Below are 22,499 nucleotides of genomic sequence, written 5' to 3'. Positions count from 1 at the left end.
ATAATACATAAAAGAACGAAATACTGCATAGTTTCCTAAGAACACGAAGCTGAGCTGTAATCAACTATTTACCCATTTAATAACCAGACCTTCATACAAACTTGCTAATCTGAATTCTTGACGCACAATGTGCTGCTATATGCTGCCAGCAAAGCCACAAGCGAGCCACTTGTGTGTAGATCACCGTTTGTCCTCCCGCGTCACTTTAACACAGAAAATCTCAGCTAAACATAGAATGACCACCACTCTCTGTGACCACCGAAAACATAATAGATTAATATAAATAGCCTAAAAAGCTCGCTGTGTTATAAACAAGTGAAGCAAGGATACTTTAAAAAAAGGAAAACACAAGCAAATTTCATGTGCAATCGGTAGACCTACCTAGTAGCCTAAGCTTCTTAGGGATAGGCATCCCGTCAATGGGGCAGTTGTGAATCATGCAGCACCGTGTGTCACAATCATAGATTTTAGAGAAACAACAAATGTCAGTACATACAGTATAAGTGTCTTATATCGCCTGAAAGCTTAAATTCTTGTTAATATAACTGCACTGTCCAATTTACAGTAGCTGTTACCTAGAAAAAATGCCATGCTATTGTTTGAGGAGAGCTCCTAACAACAAAACACTTTTTTCACTGCGATAGGTTTGATAAATTCACCTCTGAAGGTGAAATGTGTACTTACATTCTTAAATCTTGCTCTGATTTATCATCCCAAGGATCCCAGCGATAACATGATGTGTAGTTTTGTTAGATAAAATCCTTTTTCATATCCTGAAAAGGTCCATATACCATGCGCGATCGATTTTGTATTTCCACTCGTTCAATTTGTAAAGAAAGGAATCTGTAAAAATCTAACCCTAAACGTTGTTTCAACCAGTCAAATTACGTTCGTATTTATTCCTCAGAGATCCTAGAACGTAACCAGACTTCACTATATCATTAGGAGTGTAGTAAAATTGCAAGAATATGGAGAGTTACGAGTGTAGTAAAATTAGGAGTGTAGTAAAATTGCAAGAATATGGAGAGTTATGAATTATGAAAACTGGGTGTTTTGCAAATGTTGAACTTACAATACGGCTACTAATACTGGAAAAGCTCAATAAAAGTCCAAGTATACAAATTTGACGATATTCTTGCAGAAAAATGGATCCTTCACGATTTGCCCAAATGTACCTGGGTGACTTCACACTAAATGTCATGTAGCTTGCTCATACTTCAAGTTATCAGTCTGAAACTTCGCACATACACTGCTGCTCTCTTGTGGACACCATCAGAATTACAACCAGAGTGATGGCTAGATTTGGGACCTTTCTGTTGCATTTCAAAGATGTTGGTAAAAGAAAATCCAAAGATGGTGGTAGAAAAATAAGATATTTGTATTTTCTTCTACCAGATCTATTGTGTTATATTCTCCTACATTCAATACACATTTCCACAAACTTCAAAGTGTTTCCTTTCAAATGGTATCAAGAATATGCATATCCTTGCTTCAGGGCCTGAGCTACAGGCAGTTAGATTTGGGTATGTCATTTTAGGCGACATCTTAGCCGCTTCAATATTCGTATCTATACATTAGGCCTATAGGCTACTTTTATCTAAAAGCTCACGCATTTCACTGTAGCTTAACCAATAACCTAAAGGTCAACCTTGGGTCTATGGCAACGTCGCTTAAATTGCTACTGTTGAGCAATTATGAAAACCATTTTTCATCATATCCTACAGTATCTTTAGGTCAAATTTATATTAGTTATAGCGAACGAGCGACTTTGACTTCAGCTTTATTAATTATTGCTCACAGTTTACACAAACTGAAAAAAATCTGAATTTAAATAATCAAACATTGCATTCAAAATAGCACGAGAAAACACTTAGAATAGATAACACAAATACAAACACTTGAATACATGATAGGCTACAGAACATTTTTTCTCTTGGTGTGAAAACTGTATTCTGTAAAAAATAGTTATGGGGCAATATATATATAAAGATGACTTTGAATAGGCATCAATCATTTAAGAGCTACAGTGAACTCCTTAGCCTATATTCTGATATTGTTTTCAGCACCGGACAGTACCTGTCACTACACAGTTAAGTTTAATTTTTTAACGAGTGCACTGCGTGGTGTTTTGGGAAACGGGTGTGACATCTTTGGCAGTTATTTTTTAGAATGCATCATTAAAACACTCATAAGCTTAAGTTCCATCGCTATCGGGAAACCGGGCACAGAGCGACTAACAGGAGGGTAAAGTGCCTTGCTCAAGGGCAATTGGCAGATTTTTCACCCAGTTGGCTTGGGGATCCGAACCAGTGACCTTTCAGTTACTGGCCCAACGCTCTTAAACCATTAGGATACCTGCCGCCCCTCTTATGCATTCTCATTTCCACGCCAAAACCACCACTGGTGTGTGTGGCCAAAGAGCTCTATTTTCATGTCATCTCACCAAAACACCGGTTCCAATCCAAGTGCCAACAATATTTAGCAATACCATCTGTTGGATGACATGAAAATAGAGCTCTTTGGCTACCCATAACAGTGGTGGTTTAAGAGTTGAAATGAGAATGCATGAGCAGAAAACAACCCCATACCTACTGTAAAAATGGTGGTGGATCTTTGATGTTATGGGGCAATGTTTCTTCCACTGGTCCTGGGGCCCTTGTTAAGGTTAAACGGCATCATGAACTTTATCCAGTACCAGGGCATTTTAGCTGAAACCTGGTTGGCTATTTGACCAAGAAGGAGAGTGATGGAGAGCTGCATCAGATGACTTGGCCTCCACAATCACCCAACCTCAACCCAATTGAGATGGTTTGGGATGAGTTGGACCACAGAGTGAAGGAAAAGCATCCAACAAGTGCTCAGCATATGTGGGAACTCCTTCAAGACTGTTGGAAAAGCATTCCAGGTAAAGCTGGTTGAGAGAATGCCAAGCGTGTGCAAAGCTGTCATCAAGGCAAAGGGTGGCTACTTTGAAGAATCTCAAATATAAAATATATTTTGATTTGTTTAACACTTTTCTGGTTACTACAGGATTCCATGTGTCTTATTTCATCATTGGTACCATGGTGATTTTAATGGTGAAACATTGTAACTTTACCTGTAGGGAGATTCGTCGGTGTAGGTTTAGGACTAAATCAAAACATTGGTAATGCATGTATTGGTCTTCAAGTGGCTCATTAAAATGTGTGTATACTTAACAAACAGCTGTGAAAATTACTTTCCAAAATGTGATTTAAAGTTCTGAATTAATTATGTGTGCGCACTGGGATGTGTAAACTCCAAATCAACAAACCTGTCCTTGCGTGATGGCGCCCAGGCGCACTGGAGTGGCATGTTTGTAGTGATAACGCTCCCACAGGGAATTAGAATAAGCAGCCCATTATTAACACAACATTGCATAAAGGCATCATGTCACTCATTCTGGAGTGGAGTTCCAGTCCAGAGATGTTGAGTTGACAGGGTCGGGGGTCTTTTTTTAATATCCAAATATCTAAAGCTGTGGCACCGTCACACCTTTAAGAATTTGCTACAATCTGAGTTTCAGGATTGGCGCTATCGCAACAAGGTAATATTGGTATCAGACAATCACTCATTTTAAACGACTTTCTTTGCCATGAATATCTGGTTTTACGCCTGTAAATCCAACACCAACATGCCGGAGACGAGTTTTCTAGTCGTGCTGTCTGTCAAGTCGGTAAGACATTGAGGTATTTTTGTTTACAATGAGGAGGATTTGAATAGAGCGATGCACTGACGGACAGACAGAATCGCATGCGGAAAGGAAACGTGATGACTCGTGTTCATTCGTACAGTTTAGGATATGTTCGTTCACAGCATCTCCACTTTGAGCGAATATTTAGGTACAATCTTTCTGTAGTGTTAAATTATGAATGACTGAATTATAAAAAATGATGATATTATGAAACCTGTCCTTGGTGCTGATTGTTTGTCAACAGCACGTTTTAATTAATAATATCAACATTCAATATGCATAATGAATCATATGCAATGGTTATTAATATTATTACAAAAATCTATAGGTAATTCTGAAATAATATCAGCAACCCTTTAGCAGAATGCTGTACTGAAAACACCTTTATTTTCTAATGAGACTGAAATACTGTATCTCTTATGTCTCTTTTATCTCATATACCTGACTGGGCTTTTTTTCTACTATTCTGCAAAAAAGTTTTGGACAGAGAATAATTACATGGTTTTTCACCTCCAATGGATACCCATAATTTAGGCTGAACAAAGAGAATGGAGAAGTGAGGCAGGCAGAGAAATGTGGGTACCTAATGTAGACCATATAATGCAGGAGAGCGAGCCAAAGTCCTCATGAGGAGGGATGCTAAGCATCACTCAGTCAGTGCCGATTCGGAGCGTGATTCATGGCATCTTGCTGGTAAATGCCAGGTCCATGGGTCTGAGCTCCATACAAAAGCCCCATTGCCTCTGCAAAGGAGGGAAACTTTCTCTCTGAGACTTTGGTAAGAGATGCTTATTGTCATTGATTTGTCTGTCATTGGTTTAGGAATAAGCTAGTAGTCTGAAGATTCTGCCCTATTGTTTATCATGTTGCATCTTGCATGCCATATGAATTAAATGTATTTTTAAGTAGCATATTTCAATATTTCAAGATCAGAACTATTTTTGTCGCTATGGTATAAAAATGTGTAATACATTCCCTGAACATGAGTCAGATGATGTAAAAACCAGCAATCGCTTAAAGTTATGTTCATTTTTAACCATCACACCACTTATTCCCATACATTGTTCCCCTGTTTCAGTGGGGGAATACTGAACAGCTCATTAGGATGCTTTGAACAGGAACTTAACTGACATGTAATTACTGGGGAGATTTAGCAGAGGAGTTCCTGTTTTTTCTTTTTAAGGGGTTCTTCAAAACAAGATCTCATTAGTGTTCAGTGCTGTTCACCCTTTTGGAGGCAAAGTTATCATATCCATCTCATCTTGATCCTATCAGTTATTTAAAGCATGTTATGTATAGATTGAGAAATGTACAGTTCACAAATACATTTAGGATTTTGGGTCTCATATCCACTCTAAAAATAATTTCCTCATACTGAAGAGATGCCATAAATTAAAGGCTTCTAAACATCCAAGATTCAAATTGACTGGACTTCTGCTCAAAAGGATAATTTCACTATCACCACTTTTGAAGCATTCAGTTTTCTGACAAGTTTCTAAACAAGGTACTGTATAATAATTGTTTATCTAAATAAAGTAATGCAACAGCAGATTACATGACTTCAATGCAATGTGGTCACACATATAGCAGCACATTATTGCATCTTTACTTCAAATTTGTATGACTTGTACACATATGTTGTATGAACATTTTTCATTGTGATGCTCCATATTTATGCTATGTTCCCCAAGGTTGTAGGTAGCCTATTCTGCATCCGTGCTATAACTGTCCTTCTCAGCTGATGGTTTTGCAGCAATACCCCCCGCCAGCAGAGGGTGCTGAAGGCCCGGACACAGAGGAGCAGAATGATGATCACAGGCTGGGGATCTATGGCTGGAGGAAGCGCTGCCTCTATCTGCTGGTGCTTCTCCTGCTCTCCACCTTGCTGGTCAACATTGCCCTGACCATCTGGATCCTCAGGGTCACCTGTCTCAACACAGTGAGTGCATTTCAACAGTATTTCTCTTCTCGCTTGCTATGAGGTTCCCTCTAACAATTTTGAGTAGGTGGCCAGGAGAAGGATGCCTGAAATCAAATTAAATACTTTTGAGATTCACACAGAGTACATGCTCAGTCTAGTTTGCTCAGTTCAGTATTTATCAGTGACAGTTGCTTATTACTAGACATCCTGGATGAGATAGCCTATCTTGAAATAGGTTTATCTATAATAAAACAGGGAAGTCATTTGTACACATTTGTCTAGTTAAAGACCATCGAGGCATGTCGGCAGTCTCACAAAACACTTCAGATGTACGATAAGATGACTTTAATTCTTCTGGAGGAGAATATCAGCATATTACAAGAGCAAGAATGACCAAACAGAGTTTGTATTAAAAGTTGATTTCCTCCTGACTGTTTCAGGAAGGAATGGGGCAGCTGAGAATAACATCAGATCGGGTGAGGCTTGATGGAGTGTCCGAGTTCCTCTTCTCTCTCTACGCCCAAGAGATACACTCCAAACAGGTAAACTAATTGAAGTTCTTTACATTGAACATTTACATATCCTCCTGTTTCCCTCAATGTTCTGATCACAGCCCTATACTATGTATGTGATTTGAGGAGTTAGCAAGGTAACTTTAGTCAACTCTGTGTTCAACTCGGGATTACCGGTACCATGAAAGTGGCTCACTTTTTAGCCAGGTAACGAATCCTTCAGAACCAACCTGCTCCTGGGCAGGCTAACTAACCTGCTCCTGGGCAGGCTAATTCAGTGCTAACTCCACTTATACTGAATGATGTGTCTGAGCCTTGAGTTGAGGACCAATGAAATCATATTCCCTCCTTCTTGCAAAGATTGCATCATCATCCCTTTCACCATGGATTAAATATTTTATTCATCAAATGTTTTTGTGTAAAAAGATTGAAATACCTATGTTACTATCACATTTAGTAATGACAGGATGCATTTCAAACTTCATCCACAGTAAAAGTTTTGTATGACTTTTTATACAATTATTTTATTGATAGGAGTGGGGGGAGGTGGTTGTGCATTGATAAGCACACCAAAGACAGCATTAACAATAAGTTATAGAATAAAGACGGCAGTTCAACAAGCCTGTTTCACACCGTAGCCTGATTGATTGGCAAAATAACTTTTATAATTTTGATTTCGCCACAAATGAAAATGTGGCACTGACTCGCCCATGGATTGACGTTTCAGCATTGTCTCAATGAAGAGTTTGGCGTTTGACTAGCTAGTAAAAACCGATTCATGCTTGATCTGTAAATGTGGTCGGCGGTGCAATTGCGGAGCCTTCAGAGGCATGCAGCGCACACATTTTGTAACAATGCGGAGGACTCTGTATAGCTACGCATTGACATGATTGGTTGACTGTAGGTGGGGCTGAAGGTCCGGTATAAATACAAACTCACATTCTTGACAACATCCTTCACAACAGCTCTGCGCTGCTCTGCGAAGAGCAACACATGAATGCCCTGCCTTCTGCAGAGGCCGTATCACCGTAAATGAATGAAGCCTGAGCTGGAATGTGAAGCTAACTGAAGCTGGCTAATTTCAGAAAACCCTGAGTAGATATAACTTTAATTGTAGTATAGCCCTCTGATCAGAGTGACACTCAGTGTTGCCAACTAATTTTCAGGGGAAGTTGCCCGAGGCAGGTCAATGCTAAATGACGTTGTGATGTCTCTGCGTGATGACGTAATTAGGTAAACCCGCGTCATTACGTAGAATACGCAATAATGCAATAATGTTACTCAAATTGACTGGCCATCTCTGCAAAAAATATGATTTGACATTTGCTAGTTCAGATTTGTTGTTTATTATCACATATTTTTATTTGTAAAAGTAATACAAACACAACACATTTTATATGATCAGATATTTTTATTTTATTGAACAATTACACATTACACAATATTGAACAATTACATTTAATTTATTTTCTTTTTAACTAGTAAACCTACACATTCTGAACAATTATAAACTCAGCAAAAAAAGAAACGTCCCTTTTTCAGGACCCTGTCTTTCAAAGATAAATCGTAAAAATCCAAATAACTTCACTGATCTTCATTGTTAAGGGTTTTAACACTGTTTCCCATGCTTGTTCAATGAACCATAAACAATTCATGAACATGCACCTGTGGAACGGTCATTAAGACACTAACAGCTTACAGACGGTAGGCAATTAAGGTCACAGTTATGAAAACTTAGGACACTAAAGAGGCCTTTCTACTGACTCTGAAAAACACCAAAAGAAAGATGCCCAGGGTCCCTGCTCATCTGCGTGAATGTGCCTTAGGCATGCTGCAAGGAGGCATGAGGACTGCAGATGTGGCCAGGGCAATAAATTGCAATGTCCATACTGTGAGACGCCTAAGACAACGCTACAGGGAGACAGGACAGACAGTTGATTGTCCTCGCAGTGGCAGACCACGTGTAACAACACCTGCACAGGATCAGTACATCCGAACATCACACCTGCGGGACAGGTATAGGATGGCAACAACAGCTGCCCGAGTGACACCAGGAACTCACAATCCCTCCATCAGTGCTCAGACTGTACGCAATAGGCTGAGTGAGGCTGGACTGAGGGCTTGTAGGCCTGTTGTAAGGCAGGTCCTCACCAGACATCACCGGCAACAACGTCGCCTATGGGCTCAAACCCACTGTCGCTGGACCAGACACGACTGGAAAAAAGTGCTCTTCACTGACGAGTCACGGTTTTGTCTCACCAGGGGTGATGGACGGATTCGCGTTTATCGTCGAAGGAATGAGCGTTACACCGAGGCCTGTACTCTGGAGCGGGATCGATTTGGAGGTGGAGGGTCCGTCATGGTCTGGGCGGTGTGTCACAGCATCATCGGACTGAGCTTGTTGTCATTGCAAGCAATCTCAACGCTGTGCGTTACAGGAAAGACATCCTCCCTCATGTGGTACCCTTCCTGCAGGTTCATCCTGACATGACCCTCTAGCATGACAATGCCACCAGTTATACTGCTCATTCTGTGCGTGATTTCCTGCAAGACAGGAATATTAGTGTTCTGCCATGGCCAGCGAAGAGCCCGGATCTCAATCCTATTGAGCACGTCTGGGACCTGTTGGATCGGAGGGTGAGGGCTAGGGCCATTCCCCCCAGAAATGTCTGGGAACTTGCAGGTGCCTTGGTGGAAGAGTGGGGTAACATCTCACAGCAAGAACTGGCAAATATGGTGCAGTCCATGAGGAGGAGATGCACTGCAGTACTTAATGCAGCTGGTGGCCACACCAGATACTGACTGTGACTTTAGATTTTTACCGCCCCTTTGTTCAGGGACACATTGTTCAATTTCTGTTAGTCACATGTCTGTGGAACTTGTTCAGTTTATGTCTCAGTTGTTGAATCTTGTTATGTTCCTACAAATATTTACACATGTTAAGTGTTCTGAAAATAAATGTAGTTGACAGTGAAAGGACGTTTCTTTTTTTGCTGAGTTCAGTTTTAAGCAGTGTTTGGTAGTTAGGTAACATGCAACCTAACTGATCAACAATTCTCGGTACACGCTAATAGCAAGGTATATATGCTATCTTATTGAACAAGAACCTTAACTCAAATAATGATGTGTGCGCTAGGCATCTCTCTCCAGCTCTCTCCGGGTTGTTGTGCTGCTTGGCTGGCTAGCTGCTCAATGTGTTCCTCCAGATATTGCCACTGTTCTCCCCTACACTGCAGTACACACTGCCACTATCAGCTGTGTCTCCGCCAGTTCCAGAAAGTCCACTCCTTGCATGCGTACTAAATATCATAAATCATAGATTCAAGGAAATTCACTTCATCTTCACTGTCCAACTGCATTGTCACGGAGCTGGAACCAGCAGAAGAGGATGGAGTGGCCTTAAAGCTGTATGCTGCTGTGGTGCCAAACTGCTGCAGAACATCACTTGGTAGTTTATACTGGTAACAGGTATCACCAGCCAGTTTCAGTCCATACCGCACCAGGAGTATGGAGTTGAGAGTGTGCAGTGACATTCTATTTCTTAACTTTGACTTGACCACACTCATTTGGCTGAACAGCCGTTCAACCTCCGCATTTGAGTGTGGCAAGGAGAGGGCAGTGAGTGCAGCTTTGCACAGTTCTTCAAATGGATTTGACCCGGAAGAGTCCGTGTAGTTATACACTTCACTCCAAAACTCGACTGTATTTTCAGTTGAGTCCCACCTAAACGGATGGATGTTTCTCCATTGGGAAACAATTTTATCAACTGTTTGGGGCTGGTACCCCAGTAGCTCAGCTATTTTAATAATTTCAGTGGTGCCTTTATTGTGCTTTAGCATTTCCTTAACACTGAACAAGGCCATGTTTCGCAAGGCTTCTAGGTTGTCTGGGAGCCTTGCTTGCAGCTCCTTGCTTAAAGCAACAATGTAGTTGATGCACTGTCTCCAAATGACCTTTTCGTCCTCTGGTGCAAGACTGAGTTGGTACACCATGCTCTCGAAAAGGTAGCCAAGATACAGTGATGTACTGAGATGTCCATCAATGGCATCCTTCAGGACATCCATTTTTGCCACAGGGTTGACTACTCTTCTGCAAATTTATGTTAAGAGGTGTACCAGAATGTCCAAAAGCTTGACAGGATCTGTTTGCTCTCCCTCAAATGACTTCACTGCAACTTGTGCATTGGACAGTATTGATTTCAAGTATGTCAGGTAGACGTAGATGGTCTTGTCCATGTACATGGAGTGGAGCACTCACTGGCGTTGGTCAACTCAGAGTGGAGTTTCAGTTCTTCCCACTGGCTCAATTTACGAGTTACCGCAGGCTCAATCGATAGCCAACATGTGGCACACGTTTTGGTGATCTGCAGGGGTTTCTGGCCACAATTAATGGTGGCATATACTGCTTTGTACGCCTCGCACCTTTTTTGGGAAATCGAAAACCAGTTGTAGGTTGCTTTGATTAAGTACTCAACACTCCTAGGGATGGTTTCTTTGGATGCTGCACTGACAGCCAATTGTACAGAATGGCACACACAGCAGATGAGCACCAAATTGGGCAATGCACCTTCTTCCTTTAAAATCTTGTGCACCCCGTTGTGCACCCCAGTCATCATGGACACATTATCTGGTTTCCGAGCTGGTCATGGGTGCACCTCAGCCACGCTCAAGGTCCTAAACGATATCATAACCTCCATCGATAAAAGACAATACTGTACAGCCATCTTCATCGACCTGGCCAAGGCTTTTGACTCTGTCAATCACCGCATTCTTATCGGCAGCTTGTTCCACCATATGGGTGCCAGAGCAGCGAACAGTTTTGACTGGGCTGAGCGGGAACTGTGCTTCCTGAGAGGTAGGGGGGCCAGCAGGCCAGAGGTGGCTGAGCGCAGTGCCCTCGTTTGGGTGTAGGGACTGATCAGAGCCTGAAGGTACGGAGGTGCCGTTCCCCTCACGGCTCCGTAGGCAAGCACCATGGTCTTGTAGCGGATGCGAGCTTCAACTGGAAGCCAGTGGAGAGAGCGGAGGAGCGGGGTGACGTGAGAGAACTTGGGAAGGTTGAACACCAGACGGGCTGCGGCGTTCTGGATGAGTTGTAGGGGTTTAATGGCACAGGCAGGGAGCCCAGCCAACAGCGAGTTGCAGTAATCCAGACGGGAGATGACAAGTGCCTGGATTAGGACCTGCGCCGCTACCTGTGTGAGGCAGGGTCGTACTCTGCGACCCTGCCTCACACAGGCAGATTCTCGCCACGCCACCTGGTAGGAGCGACCTGTCAGGTAGGACGCAATCCAAGCGTGGGCCGCGCCGGAGATGCCAAACTCGGAGAGGGTGGAAAGGAGGATCTGGTGGTTCACAGTATCAAAGGCAGCAGATAGGTCTAGAAGGATGAGAGCAGAGGAGAGAGATTTAGCTTTAGCAGTGCGGAGAGTCTCCATGACACAGAGAAGAGCAGTCTCAGTTGAATGACCAGTCTTGAAACCTGACTGATTTGGATCAAGAAGGTCATTCTGAGAGAGATAGCAAGAGAGCTCGCCAAGGACGGCACGTTCAAGAGTTTTGGAGAGAAAAGAAAGAAGGGATACTGGTCTGTAGTTGTTGACATCAGAGGGATCGAGTGTAGGTTTTTTCAGAAGGGGTGCAACTCTCGCTCTCTTGAAGACGGAAGGGACGTAGCCAGCGGTCAAGGATGAGTTGATGAGCGAGGTGAGGTAAGGGAGAAGGTCTCCGAAAATGGTCTGGAGAAGAGAGGAGGGGATAGGGTCAAGCGGGCAGGTTGTTGGGCGGCCGGCCGTCACAAGACGCGAGATTTCATCTGGAGAGAGAGGGGAGAAAGAGGTCAAAGCACAGGGTAGGGCAGTGTGAGCAGGACCAGCGGTGTCGTTTGACTTAACAAACGACGATCGGATGTCGTCGACCTTCTTTTAAAAATGGTTGGCGAAGTCATCCGCAGAGAGGGAGGAGGGGGGGGGGGGAGGGGGAGGAGGATTCAGGAGGAGGGAGAAGGTGGCAAAGAGCTTCCTAGGGTTAGAGGCAGATGCTTGGAATTTAGAGTGGTAGAAAGTGGCTTTAGCAGCAGAAACAGAAGAGGAAAATGTAGAGGAGGGAGTGAAAGGATGCCAGGTCCGCAGGGAGGCGAGTTTTCCTCCATTTCCGCTCGGCTGCCCGGAGCCCTGTTCTGTGAGCTCGCAATGAGTCGTCGAGCCACGGAGCAGGAGGGGAGGACCGAGCCGGCCTGGAGGATAGGGGACATAGAGAGTCAAAGGATGCAGAAAGGGAGGAGAGGAGGGTTGAGGAGGCAGAATCAGGAGATAGGTTGGAGAAGGTTTGAGCAGAGATGATAGGATGGAAGAGGAGAGAGTAGCGGGAGAGAGAGAGCGAAGGTTGCGACGGCGCAATACCATCCGAGTAGGGGCAGAGTGAGAAGTGTTGGAGGAGAGCGAGAGGGAAAAGGATACAAGGTAGTGGTCGGAGACTTGGAGGGGAATTGCAATGAGATTAGTGGAAGAACAGCATCTAGTAAAGATGAGGTCAAGCGAATTGCCTGCCTTGTGAGTAGGGGGGAAGGTGAGAGGGTGAGGTCAAAAGAGGAGAGGAGTGGAAAGAAGGAGGCTGAGAGGAATGAGTCAAAGGTAGACGTGGGGAGGTTAAAGTCACCCAGAACTGTGAGAGGTGAGCCATCCTCAGGAAAGGAACTTATCAAGGCGTCAAGCTCATTGATGAACTCTCCAAGGGAACCTGGAGGGCGGTAAATGATAAGGATGTTAAGCTTGAAAGGGCTGGTAACTGTGACAGCATGGAATTCAAAGGAGGTGATAGACAGATGGGTCAGGGGAGAAAGAGAGAATGTCCACTTGGGAGAGATGAGGATTCCAGTGCCACCACCCCGCTGGCCAGATGCTCTCGGGGTATGCGAGAACACGTGGGCAGACAAGGAGAGAGCAGTAGGAGTAGCAGTGTTATCTGTGGTAATCCATGTTTCCGTCAGCGCCAAGAAGTCGAGGGACTGGAGGGTAGCATAGGCTGAGATGAACTCTGCCTTGTTGGCCGCAGACCGGCAGTTCCAGAGGCTGGAACTCCACGTGGGTCGTGTGCGCTGGGACCACCAGGTTAGAGTGGCAGCGGCCACGCGGTGTGAAGCGTTTGTAAGGCCTGTGCAGAGGGGAGAGAACAGGGATAGACAGACACATAGTTGACAGGCTACAGAAGAGGCTACGCTAATGCAAAGGAGATTGGAATGACAAGTGGACTACACGTCTCGAATGTTCAGAAAGTTAAGCTTACGGTGCAAAAATCTTATTGACTAAAATGACTAAAATGATTCAGTACTGCTGGCTGGTGAAGTAGGCTAGCTAGCAGTGGCTGCGTTGTTGACTTTGTTTGAAAGTGTAGCTGGCTAGGTAACCTCGATAGTTTCAGTACTACACCTTTATCATGGTACAAAGGCAACTATGTAGCTAGCTAACATAACACTAATCAAGACCTGTATGCTCTCGTTGGCTGGCCCTCGCTACATATTCGTCGCCAAACCCACTGGCTCCAGGTCATCTATAAGTATTTGCTAGGTAAAGCCCCGCCTTATCTCAGCTCACTGGTCACCATAGCTGCACCCACCTGTAGCACGCACTCCAGCAGGTATATTTCACTGGTCACCCCCAAAGCCAACTCCTCCTTTGGCCGCCTTTCCTTCCAGTTCTCTGCTGCCAATGACTGGAACCAATTGCAAAAATCTCTGAAGCTGGAGTCTTATATCTTCCTCACGAACTTTAAGCATCAGCTGTCAGAGCAGCTTACCGATCACTGCACCTGTACACAGCCCATCTGTAAATAGCCCACCCAACTACCTCATCCCCATATTGTCATTTTTTTTTGTTGCTCCTTTGCACCCCAGTATTTCTACTTGCACATTCATCTTCTGCACATCTATCACTCCAGTGTTAATGCTAAATTGTAATTATTTCACCACTATGGCCTATTTATGGTCTTACCTCCCTTATCTTACTACATTTGCACACACTATATATAGATTTTTCTATTGTGTTATTGACTGTATGTTTGTCTACCCCATGTGTAACTCTGTGTTGTTTGTGTTGCACTGCTTTGCTTTATCTCGGCCAGGTCTCAGTTGTAAATGAGAACTTGTTCTCAACTCGCCTACCTGGTTAAATAAAGGTGAAAAAAAAGATCAGTGCCAATACCCTGAAGATTATCTTTTTTAAAGTTACACTTCTGAAGAAACTCAATGACCGCCTTTGCTATTGATCTGGCATTGCCCCCCTCCAATTCAACCAGCCCGAGAAATGTGGACACAACAGTTATTTTTTTGCACTGAAATACCGAAACACCACACCCAGGTATATACTCCCCTAATAATTTCTGTGCACTTGGTGCGGTGCATTTGCAAGTTTGTTGCTGCCACGGATTCTGAAAAAGCAGCTTTGCAAGCCATACCTAAATGGTCGCATGCTAGCAGTGAACAATGCTCTGCAATGGCCATTGCCATAGTAGCTTCTGCGCTTTTGCCAGTTATCCACTTTCTTAACGTAATGTAGACTGCGTTGCGGAGTTGTACGGTTTTGATTTATTTATTTGCTTTGCTGTAGCACAATGTTTTTTGATGTCATACATTTTTGCAAGCATATCTGATTTGCAGTATGCACAGTATGCCCGAAAATCATCCCCAATTACTGGCTTCAGCCACCCTTTAAATTCAGGTACAGACTCCCACTCTTTTCTGTACTTCTGGCTGTACAATTTTGATTGAGACATGTTGTTTGATGTTGTAAGTTCTGTTCAAAATGAAACATTCGTGACCAACTATATTCATTGGGTTTATCTCGTCGAACGCTGCAGTCATCCAATGATGATTTGCAATTTACTGAAATTGCTGCTGACCTGCTGCTGCCTGTGCACGAGCTGAGCGCCTGCTGCTGACGTCACTCACAATGCACTTTTGCAGTCAGGCACCTGTGTTGTGACAGAGAAAATCATTTTTTTGTCATTTATAGGGAAAATGCGTGCATTTTAGCGTTTGAGTCACTTTTCAAAAGTTGCTAAAAGTTCCAAAGAAATGTTTAAAAGTAGCTACATTTGTTGCTAGGTGCTGTTTGAAAAAAGAAGTTGCCAGGGTAGTCTGAAAAGATGCTAAATCTAGCAACAAAATTGCTAAATTGGCATCACTGGTGACACTACACTCAAACACTGTTCTCTTGCTTCACAGGACACCTCCCTTCTTATCCACTCGGAGTCCCAGAATGTCACGCTCCAAGCCTGCAATGGGAAAGGAGGTGTGTTAGGTAGCCTTAACCTGGGTAAGAGTCCATCTTTGCTAGCTTCATCTTTATTAAGAATGTGATATATAGTGCTATTATGACTCAAAACGTGCTTCTAAGGAATCAAATTCAAAACTAGTATTTTTTTAAATACACTTGATGTTGTGTAATGAACTCATGCTGATGTATCTATTAGTTTCTCTGTAGCACTGATAAGATGCAGACCTACTGGACTAAATAGATTTATGAGAAATGGAGATGTCAAAAAAAGCTAGGTGCAACTCTGAATAATCAGAAAGAATGGCTTTAATGTATTCAAATCAAAATGCCATAGATGGGATGCCTCCACATGAGCTCTGAAATATATTATTCCCATATATATATATATATATATATATGTATTTTATATATGATATATCCCTACATTTGATGGCTAATATAAATAGCCTGTGGGTGTTTACCTAAGTAGATGTCCATGCCCCCGCTGAAATCTAATAAGCATAATAAACCCCCCCCCCCCCCAAAATCCGTCCGTTTAAGCTAGAGATATGTTTTTTGCATTGGATGCGTTTCAATCCACCGCATTCACCGATGTCGCACTTCTGCATCTGCGGTGAAAGGTGACAGAGCTAGAGCGGTGTTTGTCAGACCATGAGACATCCCAGAAATCGGTCTTCTCACAAAATAGTCTGTAGCGTCCGAACAGTTTGGCCTACAAACTATTATGACCCCTCTATGGAAAGATGCTGTACGACCCCCACTAGTGTCTTAGGCTGTACCGACTTCAGACGAGTCCCATCTGCCAATTTCTGTCTGTAGCATCCAAACAGTTCGGGGTACACGCTAATGACTCTCACGAACACATACATGTCAGTTGTGTTGCTCTAGGACGCCCACAGGCCCCACAAGACTCGTCTGAAGGTCCGCTGTTACCATTTGAAAGCATTTATGGAAGTACAGTATATGGAGACTGTTTAGTGCCAAAAATAAGGGGTTAAATACAAGTAAAAAATTAAGGTTCCTGATCATTCTTATACACTACATGACCAAAAGTATGTGGACAGCTGCTCGTTAAATATCTCATTCCAAAATCATGGGCATTAATATGGAGTTGGTCCCCCCTTTGCTGCTAGAACTGCTTCCAATCTTCTGGGAAGGCTTTCCACTAGATGTTGGAACATTGCTGCGGGGACTTGCTTCCATTCAGCCACAAGAGCATTAGTGAGGTCGGGCACTGATGTTGGGCGATTAGGCCTGGCTCGCAGTCAGCATTCCAATTCATCCCAAAGGTATTCGATAGGGTTGAGGTCAGGGCTCTGTGCATGCCAGTCAAGTCCTTCAACACCGATCTCTGTATCGCTTTGTGCATGGGACATTGTTATGCTGAAACAGGAAAGGGCCTTCTCCAAACTGTTGCCACAAAGTTGGAAGCAAAGAATCATCTTGATTGTAATGTATGCTGTAGCATTAAGATTTCCTTTTGCTGGAACTAAGGGGCCTAGCTCAAACCATGAAAAATAGCCTCAGACCATTATTCATCCTCCACCAAACTTTACAGTTGGCACTATGCAGTCGGGCAGGTTGCCAGACAGTGAAGCGTGATTCATCACTCCAGAGAACGCGTTTCCACTGCTCCAGAGTCCAATGGTGGAGCGCTTTACATCACTCCAGCTGATGCTTGGCATTGCGCATGGTGATCTTAGGCTTGTGTGCGGCTGCCCGGCCATGGAAAACCATTTAATGAAGCTCCCGATGAACGGTTCTTGTGTTGGTGTTGCTTCCAGAGGCAGTTTGGAACTGGGTAGTGAGTGTTGCAACTGAGGACAGACCATTTTTACGTGCTTCAGCACTCGGCCGTCTCGTTCTTTGGGTTGGTGTGGCACAATCTGTTGGTCCATGTGGTAAATCTTGTATTTAATATGTTTTTTTAGGCTAATAGCATTAAGGCCAATTTTTCATGAAAGTGTTTTATTTATATATTTTGGGGGAAACTTCAAGCGGTCTTAATTCTAAATCAAATAGCTAATTATCCTTGGTATCACCTTCTTAAAATAATTCTATATAGTTTAGAAGTACTCGCTCCCACGACTTAGACTGTTCTGGGTTATATTAGGTATGAAGGTAAGACCCAGATGCAGACAATGTCGAATTAACAATGGTTTAATAATCCAACAGGGGTAGGCAAAAGACAGGTCAAGGCAGGCAGGGGTCAGTAAAGCAGAGGTGGGGCAACGGTACCGGATGGCAGGCAGGCTCAGGAAGAGTGGTCAGGCAGGCGGGCTCAGAGTCAGGACAGGCTAGGGTCAAAACCAAGAGGGCGAGACAAAGGGAGACTGGTAAAAGCAGGAGCTGAGACAAACGTTGGTTGACTTGACAAACAAGACGAACTTGCAAGAGACCAACAGAGAACACAGGTATAAATACACAGGGGAAAATGGGCGACACTTGAAGGGGGGTGGAGACAATCACAAAAACAGGTGAAACAGATAAGGGTGTGACAGGTTATAACATAATGAGGGTGAGAGCGGATATCAACATTAATTATCTCCCAACTTAATGCATTCATGCTCAATGCTCTTTAAAATGGCTGTGTCCTCTCCATGTACTACAGTTGAAGTCGCAGGTTTACCTACGCCTTAGCCAAATACATTTAAACTCCGTTTTTCACAATTCCTGACATTTAATTCTAGTAGAAATGCCCTTTCTTAGGTCAGTTAGGATCACCACTTTATTTTAAGAATTTGAAATGTCAGAATAATAGTAGAGAGAATGATTTATTTCAGCTTTTATTTCTTTCATCACATTCCCAGTGGGTCAGAAGTTTACATACACTCAATTAGTATTTGGTAGCATTGCCTTTAAGGTGTTTAACTTTGGTCAAACGTTTTGGGTAGCCTTCCACAAGCTTCCCACAACAAGTTGGGTGAATTTTGGCCCATTCCTCCTGACAGAGCTGGTGTAACGGAGTCAGGTTTGTAGGCCTCCTTGCTCGCACACGCTTTTTCAGTTCTGCCCACACATTTTCTATAGGATTGAGGTCAAGGCTTTGTGATGGCTACTCCAATACCTTGACTTTGTTGTCCTTAAGCCATTTTGCCACAACTTTGAAAGCTTAGGGTCATTGTCCATTTGGAAGACCCATTTGCGTCCAACCTTTAACTTCCTGACCGATGTCTTGAGATGTTGCTTCAATATATCCACATCATTTTCCTTCCTCACAATGCCATCTATTTTGAGAAGTGCACCAGTCCCTCCTGCAGCAAAGCACCAACACAACATTATACTGCCACCCCCGTGCTTCACGGTTGGGATGGTGTTCTTCGGCTTGCAAGCCTCCCCCTTTTTCCTCCAAACATAACAATGGTCATTATGGCCAAACAGTTCTATTTTAGTTTCATCAGACCAGAGGACATTTCTACAAAAAGTATGATCTTTGTCCCCATGTGCAGTTACAAACCGTAGTCTGGCTTTTTTATGGCGGTTTTGGAGCAATGGCTTCTTCCTTGCTGAGCGGCCTTTCAGGTTATGTCAATATATGACTCGTTTTACTGTGGATATAGATATTTTTGTACCCGTTTCCTCCAGCATCTTCACAAGGTCCTTTGCTGTTGTTCTGGGATTGATTTGCACTTTTCGCACCAAAGTACGTTCATCTCTAGGAGACAGAATGCGTCTCCTTCCTGAGCGGTATGACGACTGCGTGGTCCCATGGTGTTTATACTTGCGTACTATTGTTTGTACAGATGAACGTGGTACCTTCAGGCGTTTGGAAATTGCTCCCAAGGATGAACCAGACTTGTGGAGGTCTACAATTTTTTTTCTGAGGTCTTGGCTGATTTCTTTTGATTTACCCATGATGTCAAGCAAAGAGGCACTGACTTTGAAGGTAGGCCTTGAAATACATCCACAGGTACACTTCCAATTGACTCAAATGATGTCAATTCGCCTATCAGAAGCTTCTAAAGCCATGACATCATTTTCTGAAATTTTCCAAGCTGTTTAAAGGCACAGTCAACTTAGTGTATGTAAACTTCTGACCCACTGGAATTGTAATACAGTGAATTATAAGTGAAATAATCTGTCTGTAAACAATTGTTGGAAAAATGACTTGTGTCATGCACAAAGTAGATGTCCTAACCGACTTGCCGAAACTATAGTTTGGTAACAAGAAATTTGTGGAGTGGTTGAAAAACAAGTTTTAATGACTCGGTAATGTGTTTCGGTAATGACCCTCATTAGGCAACTCAATGGATCCCATTTATGAAGCACCTTTCATTTTAGAATCTAAGCGTTTTTCAATATTGGGGTTAACTCGCATCACCCACTACCTACTGTATGTGTACATGGAGATAGAAAATAGCTGTTCTGCTAAATCAAAACACTCTCCACACACAGTTATTGCTGTGTGGGTAGATGTGTTTGTAACATTTGAACTCAACCCACTGTGTGCATCCATTCACTTAAGTGTTAATTAAATGTCTACTGTGTTTTAATCACTTTGGTAATATAATTTATTATTTGTATTTAGGTCCACAATCCATGGAAAGCGTAGGACAACATTTTGAGGTGATGACAAGCACTGGGAAATTGTTATTTTCTGCTGGTACAGAACAGGTAGTTGTTGGAGCGGATAAGCTAACCATTACAGGTATGTGGGCATTTCACACTATTCAGAGAGACAGTCCAACTTTGTTGAATCATGAAACATCCTTTGCTAGTTTTGTCTGATATACTGTAACTGTCAGGGATATGGTAATACATACAATATCTGCATACTGATTCACATGATGTTACTATAAGAATAGAATCTAAACTGGGCAGCGCTCCTACATTTGTGTTCTACAGGGTCTGATGGTGCTCAGTGTGAACATTCCATAGAGACATCCCTGGTCAGGGCAGAGCATTCCATGGACTTGAGGTAACTTTAAAATGTTGACACCTTATGGCAGTTTTTATCTGATCATAGGGGAGAGAGGCCTTTGCTTTTCTTGTATTGTTAAATATGAGTTTTGATAATTTTCTCTCCATTTCTTGTGACAGAAATAATCCCACCTTGGGTAAACAATATAACGATTAAACATAATTTGTTGTCTTACAGTCAACATATGTATCACACAGCAGGGCAACATTTCCCAGACATCTTCTCTCTTCAATATAAATGTCCCATCAACAGCAGTGTCCGCAGTGGTGTAGTGCAGGCTGCAGCACAGATGTAACAGGCACAACAGTCCCCCGCTCTGGGGTTCGGAGCAGCGTGTGTTTCCTGTGCCATTGTTATCTCTCCCTCCATCTTGGTTTCCCCAGTGTGTGGCCCTCAGAATGCACAGTGCTCTGCTCACTCTCTCTCCCTCAGCATACAAAGTGTCCTACCTTAACGAATCCTAATCCTAATGCCACACACTCCATGTACTGCCAGTGGGTGGGAGTAGAGACCTCGTCTTTTGTGTACATGAGTGGGCAGACCTATAAGTTGGGACTTATGTATTCAGGGGCTTTACTGTCAATGTAAAGAGATGCTTTTGTGGAAATATGCAAATCCAATTTACATGTTTAATTAAGATAAGAGGTATTAAGCTAATTTCTGATTTGGATGGATCAAGGGGTCTCATAGCAACAGCTTGGAGATGGTGTGCATAAATATTAATGTCATTGGCTCATATTGCTCGGTGAAAACCCCCAGTGAATTTGTCCACAGTTCTTTCAGTCTCTGCCGATTTCCAACAAATGAAATTCAAATATGTTCTGAATTCGAATTGATAACATGACTAAATACATTTGAATGTAGACTGAATAAATGTGCTAAACTGGTAATGTATGGATTTTCTGCCACCTATAGGCTTAATTCAAGTCCAATTCGGCATTCTAAGTGTAAAGTATGCACCACTTGTGTCCATTCTCTTATTATCTAATATCCTTTACCGTATACTCTGTCTTTCTGTGTGGTCAGGCTAGAGGCCCCCACCCGTTCCCTCCACCTGGATGCTCCAAAGGGAGTCCATATCAAAGCAGTGTCCGGCAGCGGCCAGGCCGTGTCCAGCATGGACATCTCTCTACTCTCTATGGACGGAGTGGTAAGAAGAGGCACCACTAAATCTAGGATAGCACACATGGCAACACTTTTTACTTCAGTGTCTTGATTACAATACTTAATACACTGTTTACAAATTCATTTGCATTGGAATAAGGACACTGTCATGTTTCCAAATATATTTCTTATTGTTAGCAAAAACAAATAATGAATATAGCATCATATTATTTTCCTCTCTTTCTGCAGTTGATTCTGGATGCTGAGAGGGTGCAGCTGCCCAGGTTACCTCTGAGTGGAGAGGGAGAGAAAGGGAGTCCTGGGGAGCAGTTGTATGAAGTGTGTGTGTGTCCTGATGGAAGACTGTACCTGTCCAAAGCTGGTCACACCTCCACCTGCCATGACAACAGGCACGATTGTTAAAAGACCACACTCTATTATCTTGAGATTTGTATTGACCTGGGATCATCTTTATACATACAGGACATCATCATAGATATGCAGTCAGTCGTGTCTTGCCTGAAAGTTATGCAAAGTGCATTTTAGAAAAATATTAAAGTTCAGAAAATATTTATATATTTGAATCGTTTTTTTCACAGCATTATATCTAAAAGATGTACATGCAAGGTGTTCTACTCTAGTGGCACCAACTGCGTTACCTGTTTTGTCTGGGAATAGTTTCATTAATTATATTTGTGTATATTTTCATCCCTTTCACAGTAAACAGATGTTGGTTATGATATTGTACAACCGGACAACATGTATGATACTATACGTCCTATATGATATTGTACGACCGCTATTCCATCCATAACGTAACCTATTGTAGGGTAATATATCATACTAAACGGAGGGAAACAAATGCATTTTCCAAATCCTACCTATTGCCCTGAAGATACAGTGTACATATGTGATTGAAGATTTTTCATCATGTTCAGGGGGAGCTTGATGCGCTAGTATCTGGCAGGCGGCAACATTATTTGTTGAAAAAGTAGCCTACCCAATAGCCGTGTCTGCGAACTACACTTCTGACTGGGTATTTAGGAGTGGGGCGCGGT

The 22,499-nt window shown here is 42.9% G+C and overlaps 1 protein-coding gene across 1 annotated transcript; it reads left to right on the top strand.

The window, feature by feature from the left end:
* Positions 1–5,260: 5,260 nt before the first annotated feature.
* LOC106567913 (gamma-sarcoglycan) lies at positions 5,261–22,412 on the top strand. The gene is made up of 7 exons (XM_014137801.3): positions 5,261–5,651; positions 6,074–6,175; positions 15,365–15,455; positions 19,945–20,064; positions 20,262–20,334; positions 21,364–21,487; positions 21,691–22,412. Exons 1-7 carry the CDS (start codon positions 5,454–5,456, stop codon positions 21,862–21,864), a joined length of 882 nt encoding a protein of 293 aa, XP_013993276.3. The 5' UTR covers positions 5,261–5,453; the 3' UTR covers positions 21,865–22,412.
* Positions 22,413–22,499: the final 87 nt, after the last annotated feature.

The sequence above is a fragment of the Salmo salar genome, chromosome 13 (genome assembly GCF_965601325.2).
Source record: "Salmo salar chromosome 13, fSalSal1, whole genome shotgun sequence".
Taxonomy (NCBI): Eukaryota; Metazoa; Chordata; class Actinopteri; order Salmoniformes; family Salmonidae; genus Salmo; species Salmo salar.
Note: the sequence above shows the minus strand (reverse complement) of the source record. Positions and strands in the feature narration are given on the sequence as shown.